Raw genomic sequence first — 11097 nt, forward strand, 5'->3', positions numbered from 1 at the left:
CCGTGGGTTCCTGGACCCGCTTGATGCAGGCCTCGTCCATGTCCTCTCCTCCCGCTTGTCCCCAGGGGAAAGTCTCCTTGGGAGAGGCAGCCAGGTTGGGACATGAGTCACCACAACAGCTGCAGGGGTCACAGAGACGAACCTGACCCCCTAGCACCTCCAACCTTCCCTGGCTTCCAGGGCAGGGAGGGTGGATCGAGACACAGCCAAGGATTGATTCTGTCTGGATTCAGAACTGAGAGGCAGGTTAGCTTTGAGGTCACTGACCCTGTTCACACCCTGAGGCAAAGCCAAGGACAGTCCTGGCGCCAACCCCTCTATATTCTCCACGAGACATCATTGAAACAAACTCTGGATGCCAGCTGGCTTGCTGGGTACCACCCAGTGCCAGAGGGCTGAACACAGAAACCAGGACTGGGCATCGGTCAGGGTACGGGAAGGAGACTGGAGACAGCACCCTGTTTACAGTTCTGTCCTGGCGTCCCCACCCCAAGTATGGGGCGTACTCATTAGCTCTGCCATATTTAGCTCAGATGCGGAGCCTGGTCCCAGAAGTGGGCACTGGGGGGACACCCATGGGCCAGCCCCGACAACCCCAAGGAAAGAGAAGCGACTCTGGCACATGATTGAGCATTTATTGCGGCACTAACAGAATGTGCTGGGGGCCCCACCATCCTTGCCTCTGCCCTCTTCACCTCCCCCTCCCTCCCAGCTTCTTCTGCCTAGAGCATTCCAGATTCCCCTCACATTTTCCTGGATCAGGGCCACTCCTCCCAGGTACCTCTTGCCCTCACCAGTATCTTTTGTCCCTTCTCCTGGGGCTGAGGGTCCTCAGCTGTGCTGGCCCCCAACTCTCCACCCTTAGTGCCCACCATCTCTGCCACCCTCCCTTTGGGAACTCAGGGGGCTCAGGCATCCTGGCCTCTGGCTCCCTCCTCCCCTAACCCCCAACTCTGGGCAAACTACAAAGCAGCCATGGCCAGCAGCTCCCCTCCACAGTCCTAGCCAGGAAGGGCCCAGCCCAGGGCGGGCACGGCGGAGCCCAAGTCACAGTCCCTCTCAGCCTCTCTGTGCCTCCTGGGACATGGAGCGGGACAGGGAGCGACGAAGGGCACCCGGCTTGCTGACAGGCACCACAGGGGGCAGCTGCTTGGTGATCTCAGCCACCTCCTGGCGATCCACACACTGGCCACCCAGGGCTGTCTCCAGCGCCAGCAGCTCCTGCAGCTGGATGGGGGTGTCCTCGCGCTCCTCCTTGGTGGCGCCCATCTTGGCAGGGGTGAAGATGGGCAGTGGCAGTACCCGCTGGTAGGGCAGCTGGTACTCCTGCAGCCCACGGCCGAGGATGCCCATCCGCATCACCAGCCAGGGCGAGCGCTGCACCAGCGCCTGGCACTGCCCCTGCTGGTGGTAGGTCTCATGTCTCTGGGTGTCCTCCTCATGCAGGGAGCAGCTGGGGAGAGGGGAGGGGCAGTGAGCTCCTGGGAGCTGTTGCTCTCCGGGCATGGGCTGGGTGGGGGGCTCCCCGGGGCTGCTGGGACCTGGAGCGAGAGGGATGGTTCCCCTTTGCTCTTCCCATGGGGCATTCTTCCTTCCCCCACCCCTAGATAAATTTCTCCAGGGCTTCATGCTCTGGCCTCTGGGCTCAGTGAGGGTGCTTTGGAGGAGCAGAGGCAGGGCTCTGGCAGACCCACACTCACCCCTCCTCAGGCCGTGTGGACAGTGTCAGATCCTTCCATTCCGCCCAGAAGGCCTCCCGGCGCTCACAGTTCTCCTCAGACACCTCGCAGCTCAGCTCTGAGGTAGCCATGATCACTCCTCACTCCCTCTCCCCTCCCAGGCCCTTTAAATAGCCCCCTCCTCCCCCTTCTCCAGGGGCTATTTTCAGCCCCTCTGGTGTCAGATGCTATAAGCAGAGCCAAGACTCACTAATGGGGGGATGCCAGACCCAGAGCAGGGGTTGGGGTACCTGGACACTGGCTGCCCCCTGGTCAGAGGTCTGGGGTCCAGGGCCCTATGCCTCCAGGTGCCTGACATTACTCAGACACCGTCTCAGGCCAGCCACATGCCCAGCCTCGTGCCCCGCTGGCACTTGCCCTCTGCCCCACCCACTCCCCTTTGCAGGGAGGACAGCAGTCTGTAAACAGAACAGGACCAGCAGGAACTGATGCCCCCTCTGGGCTCTGTACCAGGGCTGCCAGGTCCTGCCCTGGCTGCGCTCTCCTCTGCCTGGGCTCAAGGGCAGTGCAACCACGTCCTCAGGCGCCTGCACCGAAGGCCTAGTGCCTCGTCCCCAGTCACCCTCACCACACCAGCAGGGGCGGAGGAAGTCAATTCCATGCCTGGGAACCTGGGGCACAAGCCTTGGTCAAGTGTTTTCCTTCCCCACAGCTGGTGGTCAGATAAGTGGTCTTAGGAGACAGGTCAGTAGGGGTGGAGGGGCCTCCAGTTCTACCCCAACACCCTGTGTTGGGTGAAATGGAAATCCAGGGGCTCTGATGAGTGACAGAAGGCTGGCTCCAGCTCCAGATCAGCCATAAATACGCTGTGTGACCATGTGTCAGTCTCTGCCCCTCTCTGGGCCCCTGTCCCCACTTTCTGGCCACTACAAGAGGACCAGAAGACCTCTGGAGCCTGCCAGCTCTGATGTGCTACCTGGGAGGGGTCTGGCTCTCCTTCATGGGGAGCAGGGGAGACAGATGGCTGTGGGGACAGTCCAGCACCCGAGGAGTGGCAACTCATGGTCCAAGAAGCTGGCACACAGGTGGTAGGCGTGGAGGGATGAGGAGTGAGAACACTGCCGAGTGGACAAAGCAAAGGGCAGCAGGAGAGGCAGTGACAGGGGCTGAGCTCAGGACCCTGTGGGGACAGCAGAGTACCCAGGAGCAGGTAAGGCCCATGGGCACCCACCTGGGTGCAGAATTGCAGACTACTGATTAGTGAGCACTGTGCGTGGTTCTTCGTATCTTTTAATCTCATAACAACCCTGTGACATCAGTCACATTTTCATAAAGTAGGAAACAGAAGCTGAGAGAGGTAGATTTGCCCAGGGTCACACACCTAGGCAGGACCAAGACAGGATCCACCTGGCTCTGAAGAAGCTGGCTCTGCTGGAAGCCTTCGTGCAGGCAGGCAAGGGGGCAGGCCAGCCAGGAGGGAGGAGGGCAGTGGCCTGGCCCCGCCCTGCGATCCCAGCTCCAGGCTGCCCCTGATGTGAGTGCGGTGAGGGGAGAGGGAATGCGTGAGTGGAGTCTGGGAGGTCTGGGGCTCCAGGTGGCTGGGATCCCAGAGGTGCCTCAGTGACCCTGAAGCTCAGGCCCCACCTCCAGGCCACACAGTCAAGCCCTGCTGTGAGCACTGCCAGGTGCCCATGCCCCCACCTCCATTCCTGGAGACTTTAACTTGCCCCGCTGAGGCCTGGCAGGGGGCGGGGCATTTTTTCTGACCAGTCATCTGCTCAGTTGAACAGGTCAGGAAAGGGGGGGCATGTTCCAGCAACTGGCTCCCCAGGCTCCGCCCTCCTGTGAGCCCAGGAGAGGTTGTGTGAGGGGTCTCCCTCTTCATCCAAGCCGCTGCCTGCCTTCCTCTTCCCTCAAGAGGCAAGACAGCTGGAGGGGCTGGATTTTTTTTTTTTGAGTCCATATTTTTAATTGGCTTAAATTACAAAGGTCCCCCAGGAGGCCCTGGGAGGAGGGGGACAGCCTGGGAGAGGCAGAGATTCATGGCCAGCAGCCCACTCCCACCTGCTACCCACTCCCCAACAAGGGTCCTAGACTCTTTCAATAATCCTAAAAAAACCCACGAGAGCACAGGCAGACGAAGAATCCCTTCATCTTCACACGGGTGACAGGCTGCCCTGCCCTGCCCCCGTGCTGGCCCTCCCCAGCCAAGTCAGGCGCCCAGCCCAGACCCTGCCCTGGCAAGGCAAGGGACAGCACTCTGCTCCTCCAGGAGGCAGGGCACCATGTAAACATCAGCAGGCCAGACCCCACTTTCTCCAGCCAGGCAAGCCCCAGAGTCCAGTGCTCCACCGCACAGCCTGCTCAGACAGTCGACTCCAGGCACTGCATGGCTCGGTAGAGGGTGACAGCCTGGGGCCAGGTCCTATGTGGGCAGCGGAAGCCCAACTGGCCCCCTTTCTGGCTCTGGAAGTGGTGGCGACAGGACCCTGGCCCGCAGGGTGGGTGGGGGCAGTCACGCCCTTGCCCCCAGTTCGCTGATGCGCTGTCGCAGGTGAAAGGCAAATTCAAACATGGTGGCCGCGAGGCTCTGGTGGATGAGGTACCGGGGCAGGCGGCCCTGGGGGAAGGCAGGCAGAAGTCACTTGATGGCCTGCCCACAGCAGGGTCTCCCCTTGCAGCTGGCACCAGTAGGGGGGCTCTGGGTCAGAATGCAGGTGCAGCTCTGGAATCCAGCCTGGGCCGCCCTCTCCCACTCACCCCTGGCGAGAAGAACATGCTGGGCCTGGCTCTTGGCACCAGCCACACAAACAGACCAGGGTGGGGCTGGGCTGGCTGCCAGCCACCCCTCCTCAGGACCTCAGGACTCAGAGGTAAGAAGTGGGGGCACATGCCCTACAGCAATCCAGTGCTAAGAGACCATCTGGACCCTGACCCGAGTTTTCAAGTAAGAAAGGAGCTGACACAGGGGAGGCCCAGGCATGGTAGAGAGCTCCCAAGGTCACACAGCAACCAAGGCAGCAGCAGGGTCCCCTCTACTCCACGGAACCCACCTGGCAGCCCCCCAGCACCCCACCTTGAGATCTGTATTAAGAATCCAGACAAAGGTGCAGACACGGGGGTTACTGGCTGACTTGAGCACGACGAAGCCCCCAGGGCCATTCTCTCCCCTATGGAAAGAGGCGTCATTGGGAGGACTTTTGGAACAGAGTGAGGCCCTGACACCCCCCAGCAGCCCCCACCACTCACCCTCCATTCTTGGCCCAGTGGGGACTGGGCTGGAAGCAGAAAGGCAGAGCTACCCTGTCTGAACAAGGCTTAGCACAGGTGTCCCAGGGGCTGCAGAATCGGCCCTCCACCCCCACCCACTCTGTGATGCTTGAATCGTCCAACAGCCTGTTACTGCTTGCACACCCCCAGGGGCAGGGAGCTCACCACCTTCCCAGCCCTCATCCACTCTGTCCAGAGATTACAGGTCAGCCCTGCTATGGCAGAGTAGGCTGGGCTGGCACTTCTTACCCCTTCCCTTTCCGGAGAGGACACCTGCTCAGGAGAAGGCTAAGCCTGGGAGGCACAGTTCACATCCCATCACCATTTCATTCTCCCTCAGCTCCACTAAGCATGCCTAAGCCTACTCGGCAGATAAGGAAGTTGGCATCCAGAGAGGAAGTAAGCTTGCCCTGCACCCAGCAAGTCTGTCCAGTGCCCAAAGCAGAGCCTGGCATCCTATCCAAAGAACAGTGCTCCTGCTGGAACCCAGGAGGAGATGGGGAAGGGTGGGGTCTATGGGAGGGGGCCACCCACAGCACCACAGCCTAAGACTAGACAAAAGGGAAGACTTCAGAAGCCCAGGCACAGATGCGGGAAGACCATAATCCCTTTATCTTTGGGGGACTCCTGAGTCACTCCAAAGAAAGGTGAGGGAGTGAGGACAGGGTGAGGGGGACGAAAGGGGACCTAAGTCTCCTTAGGCAGGAAGATGAAACCCAGAGCACAGAGCGTCCTGCTCAGGTCAATCAGCCCAGGGTGAGCACATGACTCTCAGGCCCCTTCCCTGCACGGGTCCCCATCCATGGGCAGCCACCGCTGCATGTCCCCTCCACCCCTCCAGGTGGCTTGGTTCCAGCTGTCCACCACCCCCCACCTCCACAGACAGAGCAGCAAGATTAGCAGGATTAGTGGCTGGGAGGAGCAGAGCCCAGCAGGACAGGAAACAGGAACGCAGCCTCAGCAGGGGAAGTGCCCAGCTGTACATGCTGTACCCTGAGCTGCTCAATGCTCCCAGGGGAGGGGCTGGCAGGGGTGACCCCAGGCAAAGTGAGGCTCACCGGACATATTTGTGCGTTGGGGGCTTGGCACTGTGTGCAGTGGCGATCCCTGATGACAAGTATCGGTCCCTGCGCCGCTCAATGCGCCGGACATTCACAAAGTCCCTGGGGGAGAGAGGGTTAGTTCAGGGGACAATGACCCAAGGCCAAAGTGCAGAAGGCCTGGCTGAGGGGAGGGGGCCCGGCAGGGACTCACCTTGGGGAGACCACGCCGCCCGCAGCCCCTGCAGACACGTCATAGGAGATGAGGGTGTTGTCTTCCACTCGCTGCAGGATCTGAGGGCCATCAACGGAGACTTTTGGAACAGGTGGCCCCAGGAAAACCCCAGGGATGGGAACTCCCCAGGCCAGCCTCCTCTGCCCGGGCCCTTCACTAAGAGCTATCGCCATCCGCAGGCCCTGGGCAGCACCTGATGAGCACTCCTCCTGCCCTCCTCCCAACTCTCTCGAGCAGGCACTGTTACCCTCACACCCGCTGCACACATGGGGCAGCTGAGGCGCAGAGTGCTTCAGTGATCCCACTAGGGCGTGGCTGTGCCCCAATCTGTGCCTTAAGAGGCAGACAGGCTGGGCTCACCTGGCAGGCGGTCACTGTCTTGTTCCACAGCACCATCCTCTCAGGCTGCAGGATCACCTCCTGGTACACGAGCTCCGCAGGGCAGGGCAGGAAGGTCTGGGACAGGGCGGCAGAGGGCTGGGTGGTGCCAGATGGGCTCGGGCAGACCAATCCTTCCCTCTTGGTGGGGGGCATCCACCAGAGGACCCCTCAGGCCCTTCCTAGAGCCTCCTGTGCTGTCTGGGGCTCCAGGACACCCACTCCCCTCACTCACCTTCAGGATGAACGTCTTGCCGTGAAAGGGAACTTCAATGGTATACACGGTGTCCCCATATTCCTGTGGCAGGGACAAAAGGTGGCAGGGAGGAGAGTGGAGGCAGGGGGTGGGCTGGTGGCACAGAAATGGGTGACAGGCAGGGTAGGTTTTTAACAGTACAGGGTGGAAAACTCCAGGAGTCTGGGGATACCTGAGCAGCTGTTACAAAACAGCAGCTCTAACAAACCTACGGCACTGGCGGGAGAGAGGCTTTTGATGCTGAGTTAAAAGACGGGGGCACAGCTGCCGCTGCAACCACGAAAAACCATGTCTCCAGGCCAATGGGGCTGCCACAGGAACTGGCCAGAGAGAGGGTCTGGGGCATGTTTCCCCCTGTTTTCCAAGCTCTCTACGATCTTTGTAGACAACGTTGTTTTGATCATGAAATGAAACAACGGACACTGAGCAGAAGCCTGGCTTCCCCTTCAAAGCCTGGAGCCAAGGGGGCAGAACAGCAGGGAAGTAAAGACAGGGTGGTGCCGGGAAGGGGGGGCCGAGTGGGGTGGGGGAAACATCCAATCCAGTTCGGCCTCCTGCCGACCCGAGGGCCCAGCTCCCTCTCTTGGGGCAGGAATATGGCTCCAACCCGTGTAATCCTTGGGTTTCCTCCTGAGGCCTCAGAAAAGGGAACAGAAACTCTTAACACGCATGGAAAGGTCAGGTGGGCGAGGGCTTCTTACATTATTCTTCTCAAACTTCCAGTTCTCTTCCTGGGCCAAGATCTGGTCCACCACTGCTGTGGCCTCCTTCCCCTGGCGGATGTACTCCCGCTCCTGGACGGAAGCAGAAGGCAGGGAGGGGTCAGCCTGGGGCCTACAACTCCCCATGTTCATGGCCTGTTCTCTCTCTAGACATACCACATGCTTCCCAGAGGGGCCTGGCCCAGCCACATGTGGGGGATCTGGGCTGGTCTCCCTGGGCCCTGCAGGCCTGTGGCTGCTCCTCCTGTGTGCCCAACCATGAGGCAGACCCGGGGGGCTGGACTGGTGGAGGGGCACTCAGATGGGCATTGCCCGAGGTTCAGCCTCTACTGGGAAACCCCTGCCCACCCCGGCGGACCCCTGCACTGGCCCTCCTCCCGGCGCCCATTCCAAGGGCAGGGGTTGGGGATAGGCAGGCAAATACCTGAGCAGAGAAACTTTTCTTTCCAGCAACTTCTTCATCTGATTCATTGTCAGACCCTGCAGAAAACAGGCACAGATGACAATGGCAAGGGGTGGGGAGAGTGTGGGGAGGTAGTGGGGTTCGGGTATGTGAGTGCAAGGATGTGGGGGATAAAAGTGTGTGGGAGAGGGTTGTTGGCTTTCCCCAGGGAGCCTGATAGAAGGAATAGAAAGAACAGACCCAGCCTACCCCATTCCTCACAAGGCCCCTCCCTGAAAGCAGTTCCCCCACACACCAGCCCTCACCTGCAAACGATTCTGGGGGTGAATAGAACTGTCCCTCGGACAGAGCACCGGAGAACAGCAGGGGTCCATGGGCAACAGCAGCCTGGGCAGCAAGATACCCTGGAGGAGCAGACGTGGGCCGCCACGGTCCCAGACTGAGCACAGTTACACCCTAGCAGCCTGGGGTACCAACAGCCAAGCTCCCCCTCAGGCTACTGGAGGCTGCTCAGAGGTGGCGAGATGCTTCAGACTGACTGTCATGCCCGCAACTCCCCTCCCTTGGGGCTGGGGCAACCCTCGCTGCACCCCCCTACCCACGAGCCCTCACATCGTTCCTCTTCGGCTTCCCGGGGTAGGACTTTGAAGTCAAGGAACCAGGTCTCCAACCAGGCGAGGACGAAGGAGACGATGGGGAGCAGGTAGCCAAATGCCCCTTTGCTGAGCAGCTGTGGAGGGAGGGGGCTGAGCTCCATGGCAGGGGTCACCCCAAACCCAGAGCCCTCTCCTGTGGCTACCAACTCTAGCCAGCCAAACTGGCATACACCCCATTCCTGGTACCAGCTGCTTGGGAACCCTCTCAAGTCTGCAGCAGGATAAACTGGGATTAGGCTGGAGGAATAACTTTCTGATTCTTGGAGCTGCAGGGGGCTAAGTCAGGGAAGCGGGTGAAGGATGATTCCTTAGAGATACCAAAGGACAGGATTCCCTCTCCCCCTAACCTGGACAACAGGGACAGACACCCCAAATTAGAGAAATGCTCCTCTCTAGAAGCATACCACTGAGGTCTGATGCCCACCAGACTGGCCACTGACCTCAGAGAGGATGACCTTGACAATGAGGAATGCACTGGACACCAGCGTCGTGACCTGCCCAGGGGAGGGAAGGAGGAAGGGGAAGGCAGAGGCTGGGAAGTGAGTCCTCCTCCATCCCATCCCTTCCACCAGCCCTGCCAGGGCCCAGGAGCTGCCAGGGAAGTGGCATCTTACCGCAATCACCCACCAGTGCCGAAGCCGCAGCACGGCATAGCCCAGGAGCAGTCCAGAGAAGCGGAAGAAGGCCAGGACCTGGTGGGACGGGAGCCAGGCTGTCACAGGAAGCTAATGCCCCCCCAATGCCCCGCACTGTGCTGCAGGCTGACCTCCCCTCTGGTCCTGCCCCCACATTCCCTCCCTATGGGCATGCACACCTCAGGGGACAACGACTGGGTCAGCATTTCTCTGGGACAATTTGCATGTAACCTTGGACAGGGGTCTTATCTTCCCTCTCCCACCTGGGGCTCTCTGAAGGGGGTTTTGTGGAGGAAAGGTTATTTATTTATTTTGAGACAGAGTCTCACTCTGTTGCCCAGGCTGGAAAGCGGTGGCACAATCATGGCTCACAGCAACCTCCGCCTCCCGGGTTCAAGTGATTCTCCTGCCTCAGCCTTCCAAGTAGCTGGGATTATAGGCGCGCACCACCACGCCCAGCTAATTTTTTATATTTTTAGTAGAGACGGGGTTTCACCATGATGGCCAAGCTGGTTTCAAACTCCTAACCTCAAGTGATCCACCCACCCCGGCCTCCCAAAGTGCTAGGATTACAGGCATGAGCCACCAAGCCCGGCCTTGTGGAACGAAAGTTTTAACGACGGATGGCTCCCAAAGGATGGAGCTGAATCTCTGATCAGACTGAATATATGCTGCAGAAAGAGAACCCAGCGGAAGTCGTTTCCCTGCTCCCTCTCTGCCTCCAGGGTCCCCGGGATCTCCCAAGGCCACTCACGAAGATGTCAAAGAAGGAAGTTTTGAAGTTGTACTGGATGATCTCCTGCTCCAAGTTCTTGCGGATGCCTGTGTTGGTCTGTGAGAGGGAGATAGGAAGAGCTCTGCAGGTAGAAGCAAGGGCCTGGGGCTGCCCCTCACCTCGGGGAAGGGGCAAGAGGTAGGGGAAGGAGGAACCTGGAGGGGAGGCTGTTAGTGCTAAGCCACCACCAGGGGGCCCCAGAAGCACCAAGGGAGCTCAGCCCAAGGCCAGAGACCTCAGACACCAATACCACTCCCCTTAGGATCCAGGCCGCCCCGATGGGCAGGGCTAGTCCAGCACCCTGCCCAGGAAAGGGCAGGCTGGGAGGCTTGGGGGCTGTGCAGGGGAGGCAATGCGCCCTACACAGGGCCAGCAGAAGGGCGCCAGAAGCCCACCTCTGACGGAATTCCATCTCCCTCCCGGCACTGCAGTGCTCCATCTTCCCAGCCATAATCCATCTGGGCTGATAGGGGCTGGGGGTGGGCAGTGGTGTCAGACGGAGCCTCAGGTAGCAAATCAATTGATTAGGTTTATGCTTAATGGGCAAAATCCATCGCGCTGCTGGAGTGGGTGGAGACGGAGTGGACGTGTCCTTGCCCCTGTCCCTAACCCAGTCAGCCACACATTTTCACCAGGACCCCTGAGGCCTTGGCCCCAACTCCAATGTCCAGAGGTGTGAGGGAACTGGATGGACAGCAGGCCAGACTGCGGCCCGACTCCTTGGAAGGACAGGGGTGACAGGCCTAGGCTTCTTCAGGTGGGGCACCAGCCACCTTGGAGAAGGGAGGACACAGGGGGACTCTGGGCGATGGAGCCCAGGAACCCTGGAGAGGAAGACCCCTCACAACTGCCTAGACCGGGGCTTCTGCTCTCCAGCAGGGCAGCCAAATCTGGGGGGGGGAAGACTTGTTAAAGATACAGATGCTCCCCTACTGAGCACACAGCCCCACCATGTGCCTCTCTACCTCAAGCCCACCCCAGCCCCACGAAATCTGATGCTGCCTCTCCTCTGGCTGCTGATGAGGCCTCCAGGCCTGTCACCTACCCA

The 11097-nt window shown here is 60.0% G+C and overlaps 2 protein-coding genes across 5 annotated transcripts in view; both read right to left on the reverse strand.

Annotated features, from left to right (window-relative positions):
- Positions 1-614: 614 nt before the first annotated feature.
- TCAP (titin-cap) lies at positions 615-3479 on the reverse strand. 3 transcript variants are annotated; one of them, XM_011929900.1, is made up of 3 exons: positions 1701-2141; positions 1042-1453; positions 615-866 (listed from the first exon to the last, which is right to left on the reverse strand). In XM_011929900.1, exons 1-2 carry the CDS (start codon positions 1808-1810, stop codon positions 1060-1062), a joined length of 504 nt encoding a protein of 167 aa, XP_011785290.1. In that variant the 5' UTR covers positions 1811-2141; the 3' UTR covers positions 615-866; positions 1042-1059. The 3 variants fall into 3 exon arrangements, with proteins under 3 accessions (XP_011785290.1, XP_011785291.1, XP_011785289.1); XM_011929901.1 differs by having other exon boundaries at positions 615-1317; positions 1390-1453; positions 1701-1815; XM_011929899.1 differs by having other exon boundaries at positions 615-1453; positions 1701-3479.
- Positions 3480-3639: 160 nt separating this feature from the next.
- The window catches only part of STARD3 (StAR-related lipid transfer (START) domain containing 3), a 27888-nt gene continuing 20430 nt past the window's right edge, over positions 3640-11097 (reverse strand). The window contains exons 3-15 of one of the 2 annotated variants that reach the window (XM_011929903.1): positions 10029-10106; positions 9254-9331; positions 9080-9133; positions 8596-8713; positions 8289-8387; positions 8005-8060; positions 7560-7652; positions 6838-6900; positions 6585-6680; positions 6204-6283; positions 6008-6112; positions 4756-4849; positions 3640-4299 (exon numbers count right to left, since the gene is read on the reverse strand). In XM_011929903.1, the coding sequence (XP_011785293.1) occupies positions 4195-4299; positions 4756-4849; positions 6008-6112; positions 6204-6283; positions 6585-6680; positions 6838-6900; positions 7560-7652; positions 8005-8060; positions 8289-8387; positions 8596-8713; positions 9080-9133; positions 9254-9331; positions 10029-10106 (1119 nt within the window). In that variant the 3' untranslated portion in view covers positions 3640-4194. The remainder of the gene's footprint in view (positions 4300-4755; positions 4850-6007; positions 6113-6203; positions 6284-6584; positions 6681-6837; positions 6901-7559; positions 7653-8004; positions 8061-8288; positions 8388-8595; positions 8714-9079; positions 9134-9253; positions 9332-10028; positions 10107-11097) is intronic. The other variant, XM_011929904.1, reaches the window with a different exon arrangement.

This window comes from Colobus angolensis, unplaced genomic scaffold (genome assembly GCF_000951035.1).
Source record: "Colobus angolensis palliatus isolate OR3802 unplaced genomic scaffold, Cang.pa_1.0 Scaffold83, whole genome shotgun sequence".
NCBI lineage: Eukaryota > Metazoa > Chordata > Mammalia > Primates > Cercopithecidae > Colobus > Colobus angolensis.